At 40.6% G+C, this 27,675-nt stretch overlaps 1 protein-coding gene across 6 annotated transcripts in view; it reads left to right on the plus strand.

Annotated features, from left to right (window-relative positions):
- CCDC171 (coiled-coil domain containing 171) overlaps nt 1-27,675 on the plus strand; it is a 432,482-nt gene that overhangs the window by 150,521 nt on the left and 254,286 nt on the right. For all 6 annotated transcript variants that reach the window (XM_090038740.1, XM_090038741.1, XM_090038744.1 and 3 more), the window contains 3 exons: nt 10,193-10,419; nt 11,092-11,274; nt 14,378-14,563. In XM_090038740.1, coding sequence (XP_089894866.1) covers nt 10,193-10,419; nt 11,092-11,274; nt 14,378-14,563 — 596 coding nt within the window. The remainder of the gene's footprint in view (nt 1-10,192; nt 10,420-11,091; nt 11,275-14,377; nt 14,564-27,675) is intronic.

The following is a 27,675-nucleotide window of genomic DNA, read 5'->3' on the forward strand; positions in this document are numbered from 1 at the left end:
TTTCTGTAAATTTCTTGCTGGCATGTCAGTGAATGGCTTTGCATATACCCTTTCACTCATGTGTGCCCAACATATAGTAGTGAGTAATAGCTATGCAACTCTGATCAGTAGTTATTGATGCTTAATGCCAAAATAGCAGCTCTGTAAGTTGGCATCTCAAAATGACAGTTGTGAATATAATAGGATCAATTTCCATAGATAATGCATGCTCATTTACCATCAATTTCGAATTAGTGTAAAACTGGTTTCTGTGTATTTTATTGGAATTTCTTTTGTTTGTATTGATTTAAAGAGAATCATCAATATATATATTGGATTCCCTAAATACCAAAATGTGTAACCAGAAAGGTACATTAAAGCTTAATCCTTTAGTGAACTATTTCTCCATGAGGCTTGTCTCGGGCTTTATTTCAGGTCATAACTCTTGTCTCAACCTGTCAGTAATCAAACCTCAGGGGCGTTAGCCCTGTTATAAGTATTGCATTTACCTGAATCTAAGATAACCTTGAATTTAAGACGCACCCTTTCCCCCTCTCCCCCCCAATAGTTAGATTTCACACATGGAAAATTTTAGCCATGTCCCATGATTCAGGGTTTCAGAGCTGTGTCTTGTATTCCTGGCATGCCATACTCTGTTCATTAGCTTTCATTATAGTTCATGTCTGAAGCTGGGCTAGTACCTTGTTTTCCTTTTCATTCCAGAAAATGAAAGCATATTTTAAATGTGGGCTGAATTTCACTTTTGGAGAAGAATTTTACTAATTAAAATGATAAATGTGGTTTGATTTTAGCCTTAATGTTTTGTAAATATTCTGAAAAGAATGGAGGAATTTGTACTGACAGATACAGAGGGCACACAGAAGGGTAGGACAGGGTGGCACCTTAGAACCTAACTGGTTCAGAGACTAGGTGCCACTCTATTCTACCTTCTGCCTGACTTCAAGTTAATGCAGCTAACCAAGTTACAGGCTATTTTTGACAGTGCAAAATCTTATCTGCTCCGATTTTACAACTGAAGCTTGGGTTGGGCTGCACATATGCAAATATAGCTTAGCATTGACAGCACTCACCTGAAGTTGGGTGATGGGAGGAACCCAGAGTTTCAGTCCTTTTAATTTCTGGTAGCCGCAAGATTTTTTCCCTGTGTTCTTTTTTATCTGACTAAAGAAACTTTGTTCTAAAACTCTAGAAATCTCTCAAACTACTTGTTTTAAATTTCTTTGCAGGGAACTTAGTTTGACTTTTGCCAATTCTTGTTTAATACCTACACTTACTGACCTGGAAGACTTTCTTTGCTGAATCAGTCCTTCTTTCTATTCCTCATAGACTATCTCCTTAATTCTGGTATGCCTTTTTGAAGTGGTTATTCATCCAGTTAGGTCTTTAATTTATTTCTCTAAGCTTGGGATATAGTTTTCAGTTGGGTTTTTTTGTTTTGTTTTTTTGCCCCTTCTCCCTTCCCCCTCCCCACTTTTGACTTAATTAAAATCCAAGTCTTTACATCTATTCCACATTCCAGTCACCGATCTCCAGTTTGGTCAACTTCACAAGCTTGTTTCCTTAGCTTTTAAAATCTGTCCTTTTGAAATTGATAACCATATAGACCTGCTTTTGATTCACTTTAAATTAAATGAAAAGATAAATAACTTGCAATTACTTCATTCAAGGTTATTTTATATGACCAGTTACAAATTTAAAACAACATTTGTCTTGTTGGTTCAATAACTATTTGGTGAAGGAATCTATCAGGTATCTCAACCAGAAATGTTTGAGCTTTACTGTTATTAGTAGCGTTGGCTTGCGTTAGTAGCATTAGTAACATAATAGCATCTATATCAGGGAAGTTAATCACTCATGACACAATTCCTGATAATACTTTGCCTGTCTCAAATAATGTTGGAGATCACTCTGCATATCTAACTCTGACCTTGGAAGTCTCTATGGAGACTTCCAATACTGCCTCAATTGAAAGTCTGTTACCATTTTTCCTTTTTTCCCCAAAATGCCTCTGACCTAAAGAGATTTAGCTTTATCTATGCTCTGTATTGTGATTTATTTACAGTGTATCATTTAATTAGTGTACAGTGTTGTCCCACCACCACCACTTTCCCTGAATGGATCATTCCCTTCCATTTCTGTGTTCCAGGTTGTGATTGTCGTTCTATCACATTTCTATTATCTCTGTAACTTCAAGTTTTGTGTTCTTTACCTGTAATTCTAGTTCCTCTCCTTTGTTTTCCGCATTCCTTAAATTAGTAGACAAACATTTTGGTTGTTTCTTACTGGCCACTGTATTTCCTGGATTAGGTGTAGGCACTTTTTAAACACTATTGTCTTTCTGACTACTGTTCTTATAAATATTAATATCTTTTGCTGCTTCTTGCTCTACATCCAGCCTTCTGATCTTCCTTTATCCTAGGTTACTTAATTTTTTTCTTCCTATGTGCTATCAACAAACACAGAGATCACATCTTTTCTAATCTTTTATGCTCATTTCTTAGTTTAGTTTAGTTTTTCGTATTAATGATGCTGGCCTCAATTACAGAAGGCCAGTATCCCAGATACTCACATGGAGCTTGTCTATTAGAGCTAGGGGTGCACTTATTAAAGATTTCTTGGGCCAATACTGATGGACGATTTATTAATGAGCTGTATCAGGCTGCATATCAGCAATTGGATCAATATCAGCTGGCAGCTTGGAGAACAGCGTCAGGTTGGTATGTCTGTGGTGGGGGAAGGGGCTTGGGGGAGGGAAGGGGCACTGGGGGGGCAGATCAAGGCCCCTGTGGTGAAGGAGGGAGTGGGGCTGGGGCAGGGGCAAGCACTGTACAGGTGGGGTGGGGCGTGGAACGGAGCTGCAAGTGGCTTATCTGGGAAACACGGAGGTGGGTGGCTCCTGCTGATGCATGCACCCCTAGGGAAAGCATGGGCATGTGCCCCCAAATCTGTGCGAAGGGCATTGGATGAGGGTGGGCTGCATGCTCAGAGCTGGGGGCACTGCTGGGCTGTTCCCCGTGGCAAGGGAGTGGGGGGAGCCTGGGCCAGGGCTGCACTCAGTGTGGGCGAGGTGGGCAGTGGCAGCACTGGGACGGGGGAGTACAGGGGAGGGCTACAACTGATTGTCAATATGCAGCTGTGCTCGGAGCAGGCTGCAGCCATACTGGGAGAGGGACATGGGCTGTATATTGGCAATCAGCTGTAGCCCTCCCCTGTACTCCCCCCCCCCTCCCAGTGCTGCCACTTCCCACCTTGCCCAGCCTGAGTGTAGCCCTGGCCCAGCTCCCCCTTCCCCCGGCTCCTCTGCCACGGGGAAGAGCCTAGCAGTGCCCCTGGCTCTGAGCATGCAGCCCACCCTCATCCCACCCCCTTTGCACAGATCCAGGGGGCACATGCCCTCATGTCTCCCCAGGGGTGCACACAGCAGTGGGAGCTGCCACCTTGCACCTCCCAGACTTGCTGCTTGTAGCTACATCCTGCACTGTGCCCCACCCTGGCTGTGTGGAGTGCCTACCCCAGCTCCACTCCCTCCCTCCCTCACCATGGGGGCCTTGATCTGCCCCACCTACACCCCTTCCCTTCCCCTGACCCTTTCCCCACCACAGACTTACCAGCCAGATGCTGCTCTCCAAGCTGCTGTACTGCACTATTGGCCGCATGCATGCTGTGGCTATGCGCGTGTACATGACATTTATAGGTGACATTATTAGCCACATCCACCAAAAGAAGCTGATTGCTGATAACACCAATTTTCTTTTTATTGGTGCCAATATGATATGGACCAATGTATTGGTGGACTTCTAATTAGAGCAGTACTTCTCATCCAGGGAGCCATGGTACCCTGGGACAATGCAAGATCCTTTTAAGGGTGCCATGAGGTATCACATTATAGTAGCACCAGTAGATGTACAAATATCTACACGTGATTCACAAGACAAACTTATCTATTTCAAATAGGAATCCATGGTAACAAAAACATTCTGGCCTGTTTTGATCTTTGTGAGTTCTTTGCAACATAAGAATTGCTCTGTTTTTTGTAGTCCAAAAATAAGTGAAAAAAGAGAGAAAACACTTCCTGAGAGGTGTCTTGAGTCTAATGAGGGGTGCTTTGAGGCTGTAAAAAGTTTGAGAACTACTGAAAACTAGTTTCCATCTTTTCTTAAATCTCCTGCAAGGGTCTAGACATCTCCAAAACTTATTTGTGGGACCAGTCCTTGAATTTGTCTGTCTTCATTATTTTATCACATATTTGCCTTCCTTTAGAGGCATAAAGAATTCTACTGAAGATCATGTCTGAAATGTTCATACCACATGTAGATAAAGTATAGCTTATTAAAAGGGAATCTCAGGATGAACTTGGATGAACACCTAGGTGCTGATATCATTGGTTTTCTTATGCTAGCAAGATCCCCAGAATATTTTGCCCATATTGGAATATGTGGGAGTAGCTCTAGACATTATTAGGTGGAATCTTTCTTGTGTTTATGAGTTAAAGACACTGCAGATTTTATGGGTCTAATAAAAAGAATGAGAAGGAATCACAGGAATCATGTGGAGAATATTTGGTTTTTCAGGGACATCACAGTACCTTGATTTAAGTCAGCCTCTGAGGTGTCTGAGATCTAGTTGTCTTTGTGTGAGTCAGACTTTTGATCTCATTTCAGTGAGAGAATCCCTTCAAGAAACTTCAGTTTGGTAAAAATGAATAAATAACTTAAAATTAGTTATAACTTTTTTTTTTAAAGTACCCGCACAATTTACGAGCCGTAGTTTCATTTTTTTAAAAAGAAACATAAGTATTTAGGAATATAAGTCTAAAAGACTGTCAGTGAAATTTAGGTTTGCAAATGTATCACTTTTTAAATTAGATTTAGGCTCCTAAATTTTTTAGGTGGTTTAAAAAATATTAACTTCAGTAACCTTTTAATAGCAGCTGTTCATTTAAATTCTTAATGTACCTCAGGGGTTCTTCTTCCCATTTAGGGTGAAGGGGTTGAAAGGGAACTTGCAGAAGAATGCAAAATTTTGATTAGCATCCGTGTAGATGTAGGACATGGAATGAAATAAGTTGTCAAGTTAGGAAAAATTATAGTCATGGATAAGTCCAGGAAGGGGCAAGATTTGGAATTGCAGGGTCATTTGTGCAGAGGGGAAGTTCAAATCTTTCAGCCTGTCATCCTGTCATTGAGATTTGGAGGGAAGAGGGGGGAGATTTCCACTTTTTAGCTTTTTTTCGGTTTGATGGGGCACGAGAGAACTGTGGTTTGAGGAAGCACATTTCTGTTTATCTTCTTTTTTTTAATATAATCTCCTGGCATTCATAGTTTTTCCTTTGTAACATTCTTCTGTGTTTCACAGACAACTTTATCTTGAACTTATTGTGAACCCACTCTGTTTGTTTTAGGGTACATCAAGTGTCTTGCAGATTTTCTTGTATTTGTTTTACTGATATAGCATGTGTAGCCTTGTTGGAAAGCCAGTGAATGCTATATCCATTGACATTGCTTTTATCACTGTATAGATTGTTACGTTGTCTGTATATGTCTTTGTGATTTTGATTATGGTTTAGCTGAAGGAAAAACCAGGCAAAATGGATAAGTAACTCTTGCTATTGTGATACGAGGGCAAGGACAGTTGCTACCCCTGATCACATACAGAAGGAGCCACTAGTGGGATGGGCACCCAAGTTATAGTCTGCTCATGATAGGAAAAACAACTAAATAGGCTAGGGATAGTAGGTATGCATAAACCTGGTTAAGTGATCAGAACCTGGTTTAAACCTGCAACAGGACAGATGTTCAGTGAATATAAACCAGTTTGAAAATGGCTAAAACTAATTTAAGATAAACCTGGTTGCATGTAGTATCAGACTTAAATGATTTAGGTCAAACCAGTTTATGAAACTTCTATCCCAGACCCATTCATGTTTCAAGTTAAATCAGAGTCCCTCAGCATCCCAGCATGCTTTGCAGTCCTGGGCTGTGCTTTCTGCTCCAAAGAGCAGGGCTGGCCCCACCCCTAGGTGGAACAGTGAGGGCTGGCTCACTGGCCCTCCCCCCCAGGCAAACCACAGCTGGGTTCTGGGGCTAGGGAGGGCGGTTAAATTCACCTCCTCGTAGGGCAGGGGAGGTACAGATCTGGACTGCCCTGCTTACTTACTGCTGACTGTAACTGTGGACTATGAATCCCAGAGGTGCCTGAAAGCAGGAAGAGGAAGTGATGAGCAACCCTGCAGAGTCCTGCTTCTGTGATTGTGGGCTGGAAATCCCAGAGACCTCGGGGGCAGCAGGAAGAGGAAGCAAACACACAGCCCACGCTGCTATGTGCCAGAGAGCCATGCTCTAGCTCTCTCCGGCCTCTGGCTTGAGCAACTGCAGGCATGTGGCTGAAATTCCTGAATCAAAAGTGAATATCTGCTTATTGGTTCAGTCTTTGCAGCTTAGACTAACCTGCAATGACTAAATCATTTCAGCCTCAGGCTTTTTAACAATGTAATTAGCCACTAGGGCTGTGCAAAGCTTCAGTTGCTGATTCGATTCGGTGGAGATTCGGCCTGATTTGGCAGCCAAATCTCCAAATCCTAATCGAATCTGGAGACCCTTTAATTTTTCTGAATTGAATCGGTACCCTCTGAATTGATTCAGAGAGATTGGATGATTTGGACATAGAGACAACTTTAAATGCTTTTCTACATACCTCAAGGTACCAGGTGGCTCGTGAATGCTGAGATGGTGGGGCAGCTGGAGTATCCCACAGGAGTATGGGGGGGTCCCCAGCCTGCTTGGCAGCGGACCCAGAAGTGGACCAGAAGCCCTTCATGAGCAATTAGAATAATGCTAATGAGGGGCTGGCTGAGGGATATTTTAGGGTCTAACTACAATAGGACTGAGGTTTTTGGATCCCAGGCTTTTGAGTGTCTTCAACAGTCAGGGATGGCAAAATTCGCAGGAAGGCTGATTTCTTGTAATAGTGGCAGGACTCTCAGGAGGACTAGTATGTAGCCACATGAGAGTGTAAGAAATTGTACTTGTCTTGGCTTTTTTCTCTCTCTAAATTTATCGTCACTTTTTCTTATAATTCATTTCTACAAAATAAATATTTTTGTTGTTTTGTCTCCTTACTGATTGCCTATGTATAAGAGTGATATCTGGGCGAGTGATATTACCCATTCTGTAGAAAGAAGGACCTAAAATTTCTGTTATAACCCCAACAGAAGGCTACCTTAGGCTGGCAGAGATTCCTCTGCTGTATGTGCAGTCCAGTAAAAGGGCAGTGGAGCTGAGGCTAAGGATAGATAAGTATCCCAGGGCAAAAAGTAGCAAGGTAGTGGGGAGAAACTCTGGGCTTTAGATGGGTTTGATGGGTTTGTGATAGACCTGTTCAGTAATCTCAAATATATAGGGTTGAGTGGTGAGTTCTTAATTGACTTCAAATCCTGTAAAGTGCATGTTTTCTTAAGTTAGGGCTGTTTTTAGCACAAATATTCTGTAGCAGAGCCCAGGGAAATCAAGGAGTAAGTTTACTTGCATGCAGTTATTGTCAGTTGTAACAAACTTATTTTCTGAAGCTTAGCATGACCTTGTTAAGTCCCTGTATAGTATTATTGAGTTTATTTTTTTCCTCTTCATTCTATTTCACAAAAAACAAAGCAAAACCAGAATCATCTGTCACTAAAGTAAGGTTTGTTACTTTTTATTGGCTTTTGTTTAATTTGTTTAATAAAGAACCGATTGCTCTTTGTACTGTAATTGTGTCTGTATAAGACATTTTTTACACACTTATCACAACATAAATTATTTAGGGCTTTTACTGTAATTTCTTGATAGTCTGTGGACAGATACTTAAAGCGTATGGTCTATAACCAGTGGGAAAAGATAAAGCAGAATACTGTACCTTGTGGAATTGTATTGTATTCTCATTTCACTTTTCAAAGAACTCAATGACTTACACCAACACATTTTTGTGTTTTAGTCATAACCATCATTCATTAAATATTAAGTAGAGGTGATGTTTTGCTTTTATGTTTTATATTCTAAGAAAGTTTCTTAATTTGTGCACTAATCTTAAACTGGAACTTGTTCATATAGTCAACTGGTAGAATTCTGATTTCAGAGTGAAATAATTGTAATTATAATAACTAATAATCTGACTTCAGAGTGGAATAATTGCTAATGATTAATGTTACACTCAGACCTAGGAGCTTTAGTAATGGTGTAGCATGACAACACACTATACTTTCACAGAACTAAAAGACACCCTCTTTAAAGACCTGTACACCCTATGAAAAGAGGCAATAGATGGAGAAATGCAAGTAAGCAATGATATTGTGTTGATCTGCATGATAGGGAGGAGTCACAGAGCACGAGAAGCCTAACTGTTAAGTTCTTTTGTAGACCTCACAGCAAAAGCCAGTTTTAAGCAGGCATTTGAAGGAAGATAATAATGTAATTTGTCAGATATTTATGGGCAGCTCCTCCCAAATATGAGAGGCAGCATGGGAGAAGACACATAGGTTCCTTGAAAATCTAACAAGTGGAATATGGAAATTTGCATAACAGCCTGACTGGAGGCAAGTTAACCGTTTGAAACAGAATGAGATGTTGGGTGGGGAGAACAGGACGTAGAAAGTTGAAGATGAGAAGGTTTGTTGGATGCAATAAAGAAAGGGGAAACTACAGAAGAGAGGGAGGGATGAGTAAAGGGAGGGAACAGGTTTGTAAATGATTTTTGCAGCAGTGTTCTGGGTGGCTATCAGTGAGGTAAGATTGCACTTCTCAAGGCTAGAGAAATGTATGTTGTAGCATCAGTGCATGGACATGAGTTCTACCTGTGCGGCTGGCTAGAAAGGCTGTACCATGAATAGACTGTGCACAAAGAACGTGTAAAACATATACAGCCTGGATGAGAGGGAGGCTGAATCGAAGATGAGAACCAGGAAACAGACCTGAGTGATGGGCAGGATGGTACAAATATCGATTTGTTGTCATGAGAATATGTAAATTTGATTATGTGCTTAAACTGTTTTTTGGTCACACGGGTTGAATCCAGTTATAAAATTAAATAATACTTTGATCTGGTTCTAAAGAACATTACCTGAGTTATTTCCAAGTTCCATTTGTTTGAACCTTTGTGTCCTTTACAGCATAAATTCTTTGTTTTAAAGAGGCTGTCTTATTGTGAAAAGAAAAAAATTTAATTCAGTGCAGCAACAGGAGATCTAGTCTACTACTGAATGTAAATAAGCTCCTCCATGCTTGTCATCTTACACCGATAGTATCATAAGACAAGTAATGACAGATTAAGACCTGCCTAGCAGAGGGAAAACTAAATTACAAGACTTTTATTAAGGCATAAATAAACCTATTAACCGTTATCTGGAATACCAATTAGTAGAAGGAGCACTGACAATTTTATTTATCAACATTAAACACAATTATTAATTACAGACCTGACGAATCTAGCAGTAAGCAGGACATGTTGGGTGTGCTGGGGCCTTAAGTCCATTATATGAGAAGGATGATTACCAAAATCCTGTGGGGAAATAAGTAATTGTAGCTGTAAAATTTTAATTGCCTTGGAATAAGGTAAATTATATTCTCTTGTCTCAGAATATAAATAGTGTGGCATTAAGGTACCAAGCCTCACTAGTTTTAAAAAACAAATGATTTAGACATCTGCACTGGGGGAAAAAATGGGAAAACAGTTATGAATGTGCATTGTAAATATTGCAATAAAGTGGTTTACCTTTTACTGTCAAATATGACACATGAAAAGATGTCAGGTAGTGTGTTTGCTGGAAATTTTTTCTGTACTTTATTAATCCAAAGACTGCAATATTGAAAAAAGACCGAAGACTTCAATGGAGGAGAAAATAGAACTAATTAAAAAATTGGACCAAATTCTGTCCTTGTATATATGTACATGTAGCTGCAAAGCAAGTCAGTAGAATTAGCATGTTCATATATTAAGGTAGAATTTGGCCCGGATCCTTTACTTGGGGAAAGCTCCTTTTGATTGTAATGAGAACTTTTTCTGATTTAAGGAGTAAAATATCTAGCCTGATGAGATCAGACTACCTCTTTCAATTTTATTGGCTATATTCCCACCAAAATTCTTTAAGTCCATACAGCTTTGAAAAATGAGTCTAATAAATAATCTACCTGATATGTTTTTCTTTCTTTTTTTCCCCTTAAAGATCCAAATTCCTGGCTTTGTGGGCCCTTACTCATCAGTGCAGCCAGGAATTCTTTTTCAAAGCTCATGGACAAATTTAACATCATAATGGAGACTATACAATTGGATAACAGCAGGAGCATTACGTATATAGAGAAGGACTCCTTGGTGCAGAGACTAGCTCGTGGACTTCATAAAATAAATGCACAGGCCCTGAAAGCTGGATTAAATGAAAGAGTACCCATTACGGTATGCATATTTATAGTGTTGATTCATACAAATATGAAGTTCACATCATAATTATTTTAGAGATCTCATGGTAATTATATTAATTTCATTTCCAGATTGATCTTTGCAGCTGATTTTAATTTACATTAACTTGTATAGAACATTTATATGTTGTGTTATACCACCTTAAAAGACTGAAGTCTTGAGTTGTCGTACCTTTTAATGTAAAATTAAAGGATTGTATGACATGAGATTTGATAGTATACCTAGGTGAATATAATTTTTTCTTCTTCTAAACTCTATTAAAACAGGTAACTTTCTGTGTAAGAACATCTTGTAATCGCTTTTATTTACATTTTTAAAACGGAAGTTTTTCTTTTTTTGTTTTCACATTGCTTCTTGTAGTATGCTTTTGCTAAAACCAAATAAATATTCTGTCTTTCCAAAAGCTAAGGAAAACTGTTTGTCTCTAAATATCTACCCTTGTTTGTGGGAATTTCCTGAAAACTGATGCTTTAAAAATTTTTTCAGTAACCCACAACAGCAGGTGAAACAGTGCTTCATTTTTGCATGTGTATGTTTTTGGGTGAGTGCAGAATGAAAGCTTTGTTTAATTTACTTATTAGATGTTATTGATTTATTGCTAAAATAGCACATTATATAGCACATAAAGTTGTTTCTGTTTCCTGACAGAAAAGCATAGCATCTCTGCAGAAGCAAATATTTGAATTTACACAAAGGCTGCATACAGCAGAAGTGGAACGTCGTTCACTCCGCTTAGAACTTGCAGAATTCAAACGGAATTTGAATGAGATGAAAAAAGAGGCTGACAAAGCCCAGAACCTGCAAGAGCAATTAAATGCGTTTAAGCAATCTGTAAGTATATTTGATTTAGAAAAGACCTCCTTTTTATACACTTTTGATTTGTGTTCTTTAGAAAAACAAGTATAAAACCAATCTATTAACAAAAATTTCCAGAAAACTTGCCTTGTAAATGTCACCAAGGTATAAGCCAGATGTATTTCTAAAAGGTGGCTCCTTTCTACAAGAGAGTCTCTTTAATGTATAGAATAAGTTATTCTATGTAAAAAACATGTATGATTTTCAACAAATCTATATTCTTCCACATGCTGAAAATGTTCATCTGCTTTTCACACCATACTACTTTAAAAAGGGACAGTTGGATAAATTAACATTTAATAACTACATTCTTGACAAAAATCGTAAAATATAAATGCAGTATTTTAAGTTCTTGTTGATTTTACTCGGCATTATCATATGTCTCTTTACTGTGTCTTTTAATATGGACCGTGACGTGAAGACATTTGACTTCAGTCAATGCAATCTGAAGAATGGTTGTCCTTTTCTGGATATAAATGATCTCCTGACCACATTCCCAGCAGTCTATATTCACCAAATCCTCTCTGTCCCTTTACTAGGTTCAGTGAATTTCCTTCAGCCCTTTGGCTGCATTGAGGTCCACAAAGTTATATCTGGTAGTCAAGAATAGGGTTAGAAACAGATCCCTTAACCATTTAAAGATAGAATAGAACAGACCTACCTAGCACAGGTTTGCTGGGGTTTGCCTTGAAGGTTACCTTTGACTACTCCAGTGCATACAGTTTTCTTCAAGCAGATGTGCTCTTTCCTTAATTTTTTTGCTGTTCTCCATTCATTGTAGCTATAGGACCACCCCCATTGAAAAATAAATCCATGATTTTCATGTATTTGAGTATAATATTAATTGTAAATAGATACTATTTTGCCTTCTGTTTGAAGTAAGGGGCTTTCAAATAAAAAAGAAAGGAGGGATAAAAGAAAAGCTAAATGAATAGAATGAATAAAATACAGCTACCATAGCAGTTATCAGCACTTACTTTTGTTGTGACATTTATTTTCTAAGTGTCCATTCTTGATGTGACAGAAACTTTTTGCGTGCCTTCATATCCCCTGTATTTACAGAAGCTATAGAAAGGCACTTTGATCATGCTGTAGTTTTTTGTGATTTATACAAAGCACTTAAAGCTACAGTGTCATCGAAACTAGCAGATATTCAGCATTTGGTTGGGGCTGGGTGCTTCCATGCACTGGCTGAGGCTAGGAGGTAGGGGGTGCTGTAGCGTACTGTGGAAGCCACTTAGCCTGATCACGGCTCAGCTTCTCTCACTCCACACCTGCTCAGAAACAGCCAGCTGGCTGAAAAGATCCAAACGGCATTCATTTCCCCCCATGGGGGGCCGGTGAGAGGGACTGTGCCCCCTCCTCACCGGTACCAAGGGGCACCGGGGACACTGTCCTGCAGGGTGGATCTTGCTTGGAGCAACGCCATCCCCAATCACTGCCTAGTTTCTCCCCTCCCCTTCCACTCACAAGAAAGTGTTCCCAGTGCCCCATAGCACTGACGGGAAGGTGGCACAGTCTCCGAGCCCCCCACAGGGGGGAATGAGTGCCAGCTGGCTTTACGATGTTGCTGTTTCCAGGTGGGCAGGGGAGCAAACATGTCCTCCCCCTCTCCTCTTCACTGCATAGTGGGAAGACTTTCTGCCTTCTCCCTGTGGCAGACTAAGGGCATGGCACTTATTCCTTGCACAGATCTGTATATAGAAGTTCCCTACAGTGCTTCATTTACTACGTGATTTGACAGGGATTAATTTTTCATGTGACTGGGCATTTTAAATGCATTCTGTAGCCATTACACAGCCTTTAGAACACTTTCAGGGGCCCGACCTCATGAAAAATATAACTTGTCTGCACTCCACAAGCCTTGTTGCACAACATACCTAGCACATGTTTTATTTGGACTGTAGTAAGCATATCCATGTCATATTAAAAGTTAAAACATATTTTGAGCAGTTGCACAATGATGTTTAATATGGTCTCTAACATAGCTCACTGATTGTCCATCCCCGCCACTGCACCACACTGGAGTCTTGAACCAGCTCAGATGCGTTGCTGGGCCTGGGACTGACAGTTGATTATGAGTCCCAAACCAGGCATGCCAGGACTGGTTCATGATTCTGGGGAAGTGCTGAGGCTGGGACTGACTGATTGTGAGTCCCAGCCCCCGCACTCCATGAGAACTGGTTCAAGACTCCAGTGTGGTGCTGGGGCTGGGACTGATGGTGGCAGCTTAGTACAGCAGAGGGGTTCTCGGCAGATGTCGTGGCTAGGTGAGGACTGTATTATTTCCATGGAACAGTCTGATGATAGCTGAACATATGCTACTTATTACCATCTAAAGATAACTCCTTGCGTGAAAAGTCCTAACTTTGCTTTGATACAATTGCACTTAGTATGTTTATTGTTGAATGTGCAGGCACTTATGCAACTGCACTTAAAACATCTTGAGTGTAACATGTAGCAAGGCCCTAAGAAACTGATATTATAGTCTCTTGCCAGGAGATGGAGACAATAAATCAATGTGCTCTATAATTTCATTTTTCTGTCAGAGACCTGCCCATCTTGCTTTCTTTAATCAACTGGTAGGACAGCTTTTTTAAATCAGATTGACCAGAGTATTTAATTATCTTAGTTTTGTTCTTAATATTTTGCCCCTGTTCTTCTGAAATTTTCAGGTTAAATTTTCATATTTTAGGTGTTTTTTCCATTAAGTTTTTTTTCTGTCTTCTTTTTCTTCTGAAAAATTCTAAGGAGCCCCCACTGACCCAGTCAGGAGGCTCTACGGCTGATATAATACATACTGAAATGCAAGTAAATTCATCTGCAAGTTCTTTCCTTCAGTAAAAACATATTTCTGGTTTAAATCTATATAGAATAACAAAGTATTTTTTTTGTATACTATAAAACAAAATTGCAAACTTCCTTGAAGCAATGCAGTGAACAAAGTTGTCTAACTTGCATGTCTTATGATAATTTTGCCTGAGTCTGTTGGGCAAGTCAGGTTTTGAGCTTTTAAATTTTTTTGCATTACAATGTTGCATATTAGCAAAGTTAAGTGATAATTTATTTCCTTTATCAGAAACTGATCACCCATGAGAGGTTTGAAAGTGCATGTGAGGAATTGAATAATGCATTACATCGAGAGCAGCAGGCACAAATGCTTTTGAATGAGCAGGCACAACAGCTGCAAGAGTTAAATTACAAACTAGAATTGCACTCCAGAGAAGAAGCAGACAAAAACCAAATCCTAAGTGAAGCTGTAAAGGTAAGCTTTTAAAATGGAGGCTAGAAGTTGTGTTCACTTAATTAGATCAGAGCATTCATGTAGTTTTCTCATGAATAATCCTATGAAAGTAAATTTAATGTATGAAAATTACTCAACCCAGAGCTTCCTGAAGTTGCGCAGGTGATACTTTGGCACCTTTTAGAATAAGGTTTTCTTGGTAAATTCCATTTTGACATTTGAAGTGACCCATGTACACTAAGAAATACTATCATTATTTTATTTATTAAGGCATTGGCGATGAACTTGATGCTGTAGAATTCATATTGATAGTTCCTATATTGAGGAGCTTGTTAAAAAATAGATATAATAAGACAAAATAGAAGACTTGGATGTGAGGTAGTTAATGTAGATTTTAAAAAATAACTATTCTATTCATACTCCTTTTTTCTTGAAAGTGTTATTAATGCAGTGAAAGCATAAATACCACAGGTGTCAAACTCACCTGGGGCCCCAGGTTGCATGTGGCCCAGGCCAGGCAGCTGCGGGGCAACTGAGGGTGTGTTTGCACAGCCCCCAGTCCCCTCCCCCTCACCAAAACCTTGTTGCCTAGGGCCAAGTCCCTTGGGGTCCTGGATTCAGCAGCTTACCACTGGCTGTGCCCCCAACTCTGAACTGCTGGTAGGCTGGCCGGAGCAGTCACATGGGGGCTGAATGAGAAGAAGGAAGGGAAGAAGCCTGTTTCATTAGGATTTTAAAGTTTTTATATGCATAATGGGTAATGAAGGACATGGAAAGGAAACAATTTCAATAGAAAGGAGATGCAATCAGAAACTAGGTAATCCCTGTAGCACCTTCAAGTTTTAATACACACTACCACAAGGCCAATAACACATAGCTGTTTAGAGCATGGTTTTTTAAAAGACATCCAGTCTCTGTTTAAAGAATTCTGGGTGATAGTGAATGTTATCACTTTTCTAATGTCAGATGTAGGCTAGAGTGACCTGAACAAGGCTATATAATTAACATTTTTTTCTTTACGTTAGTTATGCTGGACAAGGAAGTGCCAGTAGATGTATTTAGAAAGAGGAGCCAGTATATCTATTCAGAGAGAAGTCTTGTTAGTTTTAGCAATTACATTTTCCACAAACTGAAGTTGCAGGGTTCAGCCAACAGCTAAGAAAGGATGTTAGTCCTTCAACCCTTGGAAAGAAAGAAGGGAAAAGATCTACTGAAACCTTTAGGTTTATATTGGGCCACCTTTAACCCAGAGTGCCAGGGAAAATAGAGGTATCATTGTTAAAGTTTCAGGTATAAAGGAGGAAGTAGAAAAAGTCAAGGAAAAGAAACAATGTTTGGGATAGTAGGTAACCTTGAGTTAACAGTAAGTGATCCAGGATATGGTGCAGGTGTATACAATTGGAGTTGGACAGATCATAGACTGGGAAGCTACAGATTTGAGAGTTACTGACATAAAAATGATAGTTGGATAAAACAGGTGATAAAGTACTTTACAAGGTAAGGGAGGAGACAACCAACAAACAATTGTGAGAATCCATCAAAAAAAGGAATAAAAATAGAAGAGAAAAGCCAAAAGGCAGATTGCATTTTTTTTGTTTTCTGCCTGGCAAAAAAAAAGAGAGAGAATGGTGGGGTATCAGGGAGGAGAATATGATCAACAGTATTAATTCTAGCAGAGAGGCCAAGAAAGATGAACATGGAACAGAGACCCAAAAAATTTGATAAAAAATAAATGAATGGAAATAAGCACATTCATTTTCTTTTACTGAAATGTCTTTAGATTATTAAAGGTGAACAGCATTGAAAATGATGGCAAATTAAATTCTCTTCCCCATCTAGGGGTTGCTCCATGACAATTCTCTATATGTTTGCTATTACTTCAGCTTATCTGGAAGGTGAACCATGATTGCCTACTCCTCAATGAAATGGTAGTAGGCTACTGCAATTTAACTTTTGCTTAGTGTGGGGTAACTGTAGACACAGGGACTGGTAATGTGGAGCACTTGATAGATATGGATTCTGTGCCTCCTTTAAACTTACATTAGGTTGTTTTTCCATTGCCTTCAAACTTTCGCAGTGGATAATACAGAGCTAGTATAGTACTAGGGAGGGAAAGAAACTTTTTATATGAAATGCCTTGTATTTTATGTTCAAATTGAATTTGTTTTTAAAAATGTTAACTAGGGCTGTCAACTAATCGCAGTTAACACGTGCAATTAATGTGTTAATTGGTTCATATATTAATTTTTTTAATGAATTAATCATGAATGTGGCTTTGGAGCCTGCACCCGGGCTCTGTTCCACTGCCATCACCTCTCCAGGCCTCCCAGTGGGGCAGCAGTGGCAGTGCAGAGGAGCAGCAGGGCAGCTCAGGTGTGGGCTCTGGGCAGCTGTAGCACGGGCCAGGAGAAGGTGTGCAGACTCAGACTGACTAAGAGTAGATTCAAGCTAGATAACGGGAGGCACTACTTCATAGTCAGGGTGGCTAGGATCTGGAACCAACTTCCAAGGGAAGTGGTGCTCACTCCTACCCTGGGGGGTCTTCAAAAGGAGGCTAGATAATCACCTAGCCAGGGTCGTTTGACCCCAGCATTCTTTCCTGCCCATGGCAGGGGGTCGGACTTGATGATCTGCTCAGGTCCCTTCCAACCCTACCAACTATGAAACTACAAGATACACATGTGTAGTTGCAGCTTGTACGTGGCCAGGAACACAGCCCAGTGGCATGTGGAGCAGCACCCAGAAGGTAGGTCTGTGGGGGAGGAAAGGGCAGGGGGTCAGAACAAGGCCCCTAAAGTGAGAGACTGAGTGGGGCAGAGGCAGGCACTCGGGTGAATGGGGCCCTGGGTCCAGGGTGGGTTGTGGGAAGGCACATGGGGTAGGATGACTTCCTGACACTGCATGCACCCAAATTTGTGCATGGGGCAGAGGTGGGCTGTGGGCTGTGGCGCTGAACCCTGCTGCCTTTGCCCCTGGAGCCACATGACACCATGTTGTGCTTCTCACTGCTAGGCGGCCAGGGGACGTGCAACCAGTGTGCAGCTCCTGGGGCAAAGGCAGGAAGGCGCAGAGCCCCAGCCTCCAGTGGGCAGCCTACCTCTGCCCTGCACACAAATCAGGGGGGCACATGGCCCCCATGCCACCCCGGCAGTGTGCGCAGCAGCAGGGAGCCACCCCCCACCCCCATAACCCTGGATGAGCCTCCCGCAGCTCTGTTCCATGCCCTGTCCTGGCCCCAGGGCCCTATTCACCCCAGTGCCCACCGTTGCCCTGCTCCACTTCCTTCCTCACCATGGGGACCTCAGTCTGCACCCCCCTACTCCTTCCCTCAACAGGCTTAACTACTTGGCTCTGTGTCTGCTCCTCACTCCCAAGCCATAGCCCCCCAGCCCTGCTGCTGCCCCTTACCTCCTAACCACAGTACCCAGCCCCCTGCCAGGGTGTGCAGGGACTCCCCCCCCCCGCCCGGGCTCCAAACTCCACATACACCCACAGCCCCCCACACCTTCACAAATCTCCATGTACCCCCACAACCATACAAAGTACTTGCATAATTTTGAGTTTTTCTGCACATCATTTTGAGTTCTTAGCTGTGCAATTAAACCATGATTACCTGTGACTTATTTTTTTAATTGCTCAACGTATCATGATCAAATTTGTTATTTGTTTAACAACCCTAAATTTAACATGTACTTTCTTTGTCATAAGTTTTTTTCCAAGTTTCCCATATATATTTTGAATTTGTTGCAGGTGGAATGAGTGCCTGCTTGTGACCTAGCTATTAGGGCTGTGTGAAACGGGCCTTGTTTGATTCCGATTTGGCCTGAATCAGGAACAGTGATTTGATTCATTGATTTGGATCACTGTCCTTGATTTGATTTGGCCAAATCTGAATCTGACAATTTGATGTTGATTCAGTGAATCAGTGTTTTGGACACAGGCACAGCTTTCAAAGTTTTTCCCGTGTACCTTGAGGTAGCAGCGCGGCTTGTGACCACTGCAGTGCTGGGGTGGATGGAGCATCCCGCAGCAGTGTGGGGGTGTACTCCAGTGTGCTCAGCAGTGAACCCGGAAGTGGACCGGAAATACTTCTGGTCCACTTCCAGTTCTGCCAGGGAGCTCACCCGTCACGTACCCCCCAACTTGGCAATCGGCTGCAGAGGTGGACTGCGGGTGCCTCCCTCCAGACCCAGAAGGTACCAGTTGCCTAACCAGGGGCTGTGGGGGGACTTCTGGGTCTGCTTCCAAGTGTGCTGGGGAGCCCCCCGTGCATCTGCCCCAGCACTACAGCATTTAGAGTCCCTGCTACCTAGAGATATGTAGAAAAACATTTAAAGCTGTATCTATAGCCAAATAGTGAAATCTGTCTGAATCTCTCTGAATCGATTCGGAGAGATTAAAGGGTCCTCTGATTCAATTTGGATTCAGAGATTCAGCCACCAAATTGGGTCGAATCTCTGCCGAATTGTATTAGGCACCAAAGCTTCACACAGCCCTACTAGCTATCTTAATTGCCAGTAGTCTGTCTTTTTCAGCTGCTTAGAGTCGAGCAGTAACTACAAAATAATTCTTTTCATACTTCTTCATTTGCAAATTCTGAGACAGTTCCAGCACTTTGGTAATTAAATACGGGCCTTTTCAAGACAAAGCATTTTTCAGTTTGACATCATTTTTAAACTCCTCAAATTTAAAAAAAGTAAATAAAAATCACATTCACATGAAAGATATGTAACAAAAATCATGGCTTGCTTTGCATTCCAAATGCAAAAATTAGTTAAAAATAAGCCCAGTGTAATAGTATCTGCAAAATTACAAAAATGAATATATGAAAAGTTGATATATTTTATTTTAAATTTTTTCATCTGGGCAAAAATATGATCTCGAAATTTTAAAAGCTAGAAGAAAAGTAAAAAGTTTACACTGAAGTACTTTTAAAAAACAGTTACCTTAAATATCAATTTCATTCACATTTTTCTAAATAAAAGAAAAAATGTTTAACATTTCCACACTTGATACCATAGTTTGAAATCTATACACATTTTAATAGTAATCAGTAAGGTGCTACTGTAGCATTTACTTACTCCCATAAAATAGGTTTATTAAAAGTGTTGCTTAATTTCACAGCTTTATCAGTTTAGATTTTAATCCCTTATATTTTTATCTTCCTACTGGCCTATACCACTGAGACATTCATGGTAGCCAATTACATTTCAAGGTCAGCTGGTACTAAGCAACCATTCTTATGCTGCTTGTTTTATTAGATGAGTTAAGTTATTTGCTCTCATCTTAACTGTCTGTGTAGGAAAAGAGAGATTTTTTACGTGGTTGCTAAACAGGTGCAGACAGCGTACAGAATTCTAACTTGTACTAAACCCTTGTGTTAATTCCAAACACTAAAATCCTCATTTTGCCTACCCATAGGCATTGTATATCTAATACATTCTAGGGATGCGTGCTAATACATGCAGTGTAAAAAAGCATTTTTCTTAACATTTACTGGGCTGCATTGGTAAGTATGTTGCCAGTCATGGTAAGTGATTAGTCTCCTTTGTTCAGCACTGGTGAGACCACATCCGGAGTACTGTGTTCAGTGTTGGGCTCCACACTGAACACAGAAAGGATGTGGACAAATTGGAAAGAGTCCAGCAGAGAGTGACAAAACTGGTGAGGGGGCTAGGCAACATGTCTTATGAGGAAAGACTGAGGGAGCTAGACTTATTTAGTCTAGAGAAGAGGAGACTGAGAGGGGACTTAATAGCAGCCTTCAAATACCTGAAGTGGGATTCAAAAGAGGATGGGTCTAGACTGTTCTCAGTGGTGGCAGATGACAGAACAAGGAGCAACAGTCTCAAGTTGCAGCAAGGGAAGTTTGTTAGATATTAGGAAGAATTTTCTCACTAGAAAGGTAGTAAAACACTAGAACAGATTACCCAGATTGGTGGTGGAAGCTCTGTCCTTGGAGGTTTTTAAGACCTGGCTGAACAAAGCTTTTACTGGGATGATCTATTTGGGGAGCAGGGGGTTGGACTAGATGACCTCTTGAGGTCCCTTCTAACCGTAACTTTCTATGATTCCATGATTTTACCATATTTATTCAAATCCAAGATGAATTCCCCTGTTGTCTCCTGTTCAATATCAGAAAAACAAAGACTCATCCTAGAATTGAAAATCTAAGTTTATCAAGTGAAAATGCAGTACCTGCAGTCAGAAGAAGTCATAAGAATCCATTTGGTGAGGCATCGGGTAGAGGGGGACCTGACACTGATGTACAGGGCAGTGAGGGACCTGGCATGGTGGCAGAGGACTCAGTATGGAGGTGCCTGGCAGCTTGATGCATAGTGTGGAAGTATGAGGCAGCATGGAACCCAGCACAAAGGCACAGGGTGATGAGGAATCCAGCACAGAAGCATGTGGTGGTGAGGACCCAGCATGGAGGTACAGCATGGCATGATGGGTGGGGCGGGTCAGGCCACTGGGTGGGCTACATGGTGGTAGGGAGGGAGGGGCAAATGCAAGGGGGGCCAGGTGTGGATAGAGAGGCAAGGGGCAGGGGTCAGGCCTCCAGCCATGCCGAGTACCTGCCTCCCTTGCTGTTTGCACACCTGCCATTGTTTTTTTCACTGCTGCACCAGTGCAGGGGCAAAGGGAACAAACAAATTTGACCCTCAAATAATTAGTTTTTAGGAAAATTATAACTGCAGCTACTCCTCACTTAATGTTGTAGTTATGTTCTTGAAAAATGAGACTTAAAACGACACAATGTTAAGTGAATCCAATTACATCACAGCAGCAGGCAAACCACATTAGAACTGAACATTGTGCAGCTTTAAATGCGTATGTTCTCTAGTCGATCAGCGACATAATAACAAAACAACATTAACCAGGATGACGTTAAGTGAGAAGTACCTGTAATCTATCGTTTCTGCATATAGAATCTAATTAGTGGGGGGCTGACTAAAATTCAAAGTAGTCTTGGATTTGGGTAAATATGGTAATTTGTGAAAGGATTCCTTTTCAGTTGACAATGCATATGGTAATGCCTTGCATACTCTCTTGTTCGGAGTTTTGTACATAGCCTGAGAATGCTACCAAGTCAGTCCTTTTGATGCTTGCCAGTTGCAGTCTCTGTCACTGATTACAGTGTTTAACTTCCAAAAAAAATATAAAGCTTCACTTATCATGCTAAACAGGAACATGAGTTAGTGGCATACTACCCAAATGGAATCTCTAAGAATACACTCACTATAAAAATAGAAATAGTTTGGGAGTGGGGGGACGGGGTGTTTGTTGTTTTATAATCACTTCCCATGAGCTTTGTTCCTGGAGAGAGTCAAGATTTAGGATGCTCAATGGGATAACATTGATTTCCAAGTAACTTGTTTGTCATATTTGCAAGAAGGGGCAGTTCTACACATTGCTCTATTAAATTTAAGGCTGTTCATTAAAGACTGTAATGTAACTGATTATTCATTAGTGTACAACTTAATAGGAAACTATATTAATCAAATTTAGCATGTTAAAGAGAGAGCAAGCTCCCTTCTGAATTGGTTGGAGACTAAAATTCATAATTCATTAATTAAATGTTTTAGTTGTTTAAAAGTTTCCATATACTGTCTGTTCTTGGTATCTAAATAATTTATAAAGTAGCTAAGAATGGATTATAAATTAGGATTGCTACCTGCCCTGCTTTCAGTAGGGAGAGTCATGTCTTTGTTTTTCCCGTGCTACAATGAGGCACAGATTAGATTCTTTGTCCTAAATTTTAAATTCTTATTATGAATAAGACTTCTTATTTGGGCAGGTATTCACCCAATAAAACTAGGTTAAGATGTTTTTATGGTGTCTGTTTTATCTTTATATCCTAGTTTCCTTTTAAGCTGCTTTGTTCTTCTTGTCATTCTCTGAGCATTTGATAAGAAGGACAACATTTAAATCAAATTAATAACATTATTATTGTTATTGTTATTCTTTATTATTAATCATAATAGTTATGATATAAACGGAACTGCTGTCCAAATCTTTGTTCTGTCTGCCTTTGAAGCAATACCAACACTGTATCTGAGAAGACTTGGAATTGATTTAATAAAAAAACTAAATTTAAGACTAACCATGACGATAAATGTTTGTTTAGGTAATATAATACAATGTTCATTTAATTTAAAAACAATATCACATCCAAAAATTGCATCCAGTTTTTAGCATGCAAGGAAGAAAAATTTTAATTAGAACTTCATTCTTTTAAGTGTCTGATATTTCACCTACTTATATGTACTACAAATGTAATAATATGGCATATTGGTTAATAGCAAGAAAAACAAGAAAAGGTGAGCCAAGTTACCATTTGTCAGAGGATTTAAGATTAGTGGGAGAAATTTCACTTCTAGTCACAATAGACTAAATCTAGTAGATTTACAGAATCATGACTGATACCCTTGTAATTGAGAAACACTGGCTTGGGCTTTCGGTTAGTTGATATTAAAGGTCTACTGATACATCGGTCTGATATTGGATCGGCACCGATATAAAGAAAATTTATCATATTGGAAATTGGCCTGATATGGCTGATAATTTGGCTGATAAATGCCCGTGCGTGTGCACAGCCGTAGTGGGGCATGTAGGAAATGAGGAGCACAGCCTGGCTTGGAGAGCTGTGTGAAGCTGGTAAGTCTTGTGCAGTGGAAGGGGAGGGAGGATGGAGGGGCTATGGTGGGGCAAATCAAGGCCCCCATGGTGAGGGAAGAGTGGGGCAGGGGCTGGGGCTAGCGCTGCCCAGCCAGGGTGGGGTGGGCACAGGACAGAGCTACAGCTCATCGGGGGGGGGATGGGGAGAAGGGGTCCTGCCATTGCATGCCACTTGTCTGGGAGGGTATTATGGGGGGGTGTCCCTAGATCTGCACAGGGAGGGGAAGACTGGGGTCGGGGCTGAGGCTGCACAGGTTTCTTCCCAGCCTGCCATGCCCCATCCCACCCTGTGCAGATCTGGGGGCACTGTCCCCCTATGCCCTCCTGGATGAGCGGCAGGAGCTACAATGAGAACCACCGGATCAGCAGTGCACAGCAGCAGGAGCCGCCCTCCCTGTGCCCCCTAGATGAGCCGCAGCTCTGTCCCGCACCCCCCCCCCGCCCAACCCCAGCCCCACATCTCCCTCATCACGGGGGGCCTTGATCTGGCCCCCCCCCCATACCCTTTCCCACCCCCCTCCCCTTCCACCACACCATGCTTACCAGCTGCATGCAGCTCTCCAAGCTTCTAGGCTGGTATCAGACATTGAACCGGCATCGACCCATATGCCTCCTTAAAAATTGACTATTGGTATTAGCCCCAAAAATCTCTTTTGGTACACCCCTAGTTCTTATCAATGGGATTAGGTCCCAATGCCAAGAGTAGGGATTTCTGTCCAAGGAAAACTGAGATAGTAATTGATATTGTAATGTGCTGCTGTATTGGAATCAGAATGTTCAAAGTGCACAGGATCAGGGCCAGGGCACTTAGCTCTTTGTAATTTTGAACCCTAATGAAGGCTGTCTACTCGAATGGAGAGTCTTTAGGAATGACTTTGAATATTTGGACATACTGTGAACAGTAACTACGTGATAGACATTGGACTATGTTTTTTAATTCTAAATAGCTGATTAAAACTGTATAAATGTTGGGACTCTGAATTTTACTTTTTGGGGCATCAGTTAATGACATGTAAATCAAGAATTCTAGTTTTCGCTATTTTTAATTTGGACTTATATTATGTACTTTACATAATGCTTAGTATCTTGGACTTTTTGTTTGCTGCACTACACTTAAATATTGGAGTTCTATTAAAGAATAAATCAAAAGAAAATTTTGAAAGCAATAACAATTCAACAAATGAGTGGCATGAAAGTGACAAGTATTTTGCAATCTTAAAGAAATCTACAAAAATCACATCTGACGCTTTCTTAATCTGCTTCTACAAGCATAAAGATATTTGGAACTGAAGGCTTAGTGGTATTACAGCTCCTTTGTAATTATACTAATAAACACTTCTGTCCCTGACCTTGGAATTTATAGTGCAGTGAGAGAGATTTATTGACAAGTAGTTTGAAAGAAAGATGGGATTATTGTATAAGTATAATTCATAGTTGTATTAAGCACATACTATTTATCCCAGTTAGTTTAAGGCTTTTAAACTATCTTTAAAAAATACAGGAAGGCTTCTCATTAAATCCAGATTCCTCAGAGATCTTTGCTACAGTGAGTCAACTACAAAGTAACCATGTTACCTTGAGATGTGCAGGAGGAATCAATAGCCCGATACAAGTGTATGTGTGTGTATAAGCACATACACTCACTTGGTTTGTAGTGTTTGAAACCTAATTTTTTAGTGACTTTGAATATTGATGCACAGGATAGTATTGCTTCTGATATACGAGTCCCTTATATTAAGGGCCTCGCTGTACATTCATTTTAGGCAGCTCCTGGAGCTCTTAACTCCTATATTGTCGAGACATTAGCACCTGAAGATAGTTTTAAGCACATTTTAGACAGTTTGAAGTTACTGTACACCACTCCAGGGCAGGTTTATCTCTGATCTGTGTTACCCAGCTTGTGTTCTATTAATGTGTGGCCACACCCCACAGCTGAGCTGTCCAAGTTGCAGCCCTCCAGCATCTCAGGATGCAGTGTCCCCTCCCCCACTCTCCTGTTCTGTGTGGACAGACTTTCCACCTGCTGAAATCTACTGTCCAGGAGGCAGTTCTGGCACCAAGCCAGCTCCCCCTCCTACCTCAAGGGGTGCAACTCTGTGCAAACAGCATGCAGAACACATGCCAGCTAGCCAGGTTGCAGAGCATACATGGGTCCAGAAGTGGGGTATAGAGTAGGTGGGGCAGGAACAAGGTAGTGGGCTGGATTGGGTCCCATTGAGCTCGGGCTTCCTTCCCAGGGTGGGGTAGTAGCTCCCCCAAAAGTGCCTTCCCTCACCACTCCCACCTCACAGCCATCCTGGGAAGCATGGCCAGAACCTCACACCCCAATCCCAAATCCAAATTTATTAAAACGTGAGATCTTCTGTAATGTACTTCATCTATTTCTTTCTAAATTCTTGGGGGTTTTTTTTACTTTTTTATTTTATCCTTCAGTGGCTGACTTCCTTCATTTCATTACCCTTTTCTCACGCGCATTTTGTTTTCACCTCCCATTTCATTACCCACCCCATACCATTAACTCTCTGCCTCCCAGCTTCATGTTCCTGCCCCGCACTCCCCTCACCCATCTCTCACACAAAAACACTTAGAGTAAAGACAGAAGCCTGTCCTGGCTCACCAGCCCCATAGTAGCAGCTTGCAGCTGTTGCTACTAGTTAGGCCCCTGCTGGCCAGCCCTCTAGTGGCAAGTCATAGCTGTGAGAAGGTTTTTAGCCTTAAGGTGCAACTGCTCCAAAATCCAGGCAGCACTAACACCAATCAGCATTTGAGCAGCTTGAAGTGCAGTGTGTAACAAGGTCCTAAGTATGTTTTTGGGAGGGGAGGATGGAGGATATTTTCAATTAATGAGTGCTGTTTTAGTACTTAACCTGAGAGTATTTTTATTTTTTACCTTAATCAGCTTTTCCTTTTGTGTGAAGTTTGTCTATAAAAATATTTTTATCTTATGGTTTTAAAACCTGTATATGAATTGACATTGAAATAGCAGTTTGGATATGTCTATCTCCTGATAGCTTTGTTTTGAAGCAATTAAAAAATGCCCAATAAAAAAAATTAAAAATTGAGAACTGAATAGTAATTTTAAAAATTGCCCAGTAAAGTGAGTCTGATTTATGTATGTAGAAAACAGTGCCTTAAATTTAAAAAGTAGGAAATGTGTGTGGGATCTTTGAATTGTAGTACAGTGATGCTCCCAACCTTTTGGCTCTGCAGGCTGGGTGAGTATTGTGCGGTCAGTACGTGTGCTGGGTTTGGTGTGTAGCACCAGCTGGAAGTTAAGAACCACTGCTCTAGTGGAATGAGGTAATGATATTATTTGTAAACAGTATGATTTCACTGAGAATGCTGAGTAAGTCTTGAATTCATGTACTGTCAAAGAAACCCCAAAGAAATCCTGACTTTGCTTGAAAATTTAATTAATGGTGAATCATTGAAGTGACTGGTTTTTATGTCACCACATAGGCTATATTATATAGTTAGTAATTTATTTTGTATGGAGGTAGAGAAAGCTGCTAACATCCCATAATACTTAATAGCATGGGGCCATTTTATCTTATGAAATTTCAGAAAAACATATTTAATTGTTCATCACATCCATCACCTTGGGTATGACAGTTGCAATAATTCCTTGCTTTCTGTTATCTTACTGCATCTGCTTCAAACCCCATAATGCCTTGCCCAGAAAGTATGTTCATTCCTTATGAATTGTGCTCTCTGTTGGCATTTGATATGCCACAAAGCCTTTCCAGAGGGAAGGGAGATGCCCAATCAATATACTTGCATAGTCCTTTGATCTCCCTGTTGAATGTAGCATGAAATATATCTCTGAAGATTTTTCTGTAGGACAATTTGGTTAAATTTTGTTTTACTGTGGTTGTCTTGTGTACTGAAAAGATTTATCCTGTCCAAGCCTAACTAAATATGAAAAATATTAACCTGCATAAAAGCAAAACAGATGAAATTTTACCAAATGAAGCATACTTGTCAGTTTATTTTTAGTTTGGTTTAAAGAGTTAAGAGGGAATAAAAGAATCGTATATGCATATTTTTCCCTGCAGATATTTCATGCAGTAGGATGTGGCTGGCATAGTATTAAACTAAAATATGCATACACTAAACACCATTTGGGACATTTTCTGGGAGCACATGTACCTGAATACAAATTTCAGATTTGGCCAGCTTGCTCCCTGTATGTAGGAGAACTATGTTCTACATTATACAGTATATATACTATGTTTATCATTTGTAATTTATAGTAACACATTATGCATTATATTGTTAAAACTATATTTTAATTGTTTTCATAATTACACATGGTGGTTGAGAAGTCTAATGCTGCTATTTAAGAAGTCTGAGGTGCTATGGGGTAACAACATGATTTTAACAAAACCACCTTTTGAGGTATATGAACCAAGGAGTTCACTGATATAACTTCTTTTTTTCTTTTTATATGC

The sequence above is a fragment of the Crocodylus siamensis genome, chromosome 3 (genome assembly GCF_052110815.1).
Source record: "Crocodylus siamensis isolate JL-2025a chromosome 3, ASM5211081v1, whole genome shotgun sequence".
NCBI lineage: Eukaryota > Metazoa > Chordata > Crocodylia > Crocodylidae > Crocodylus > Crocodylus siamensis.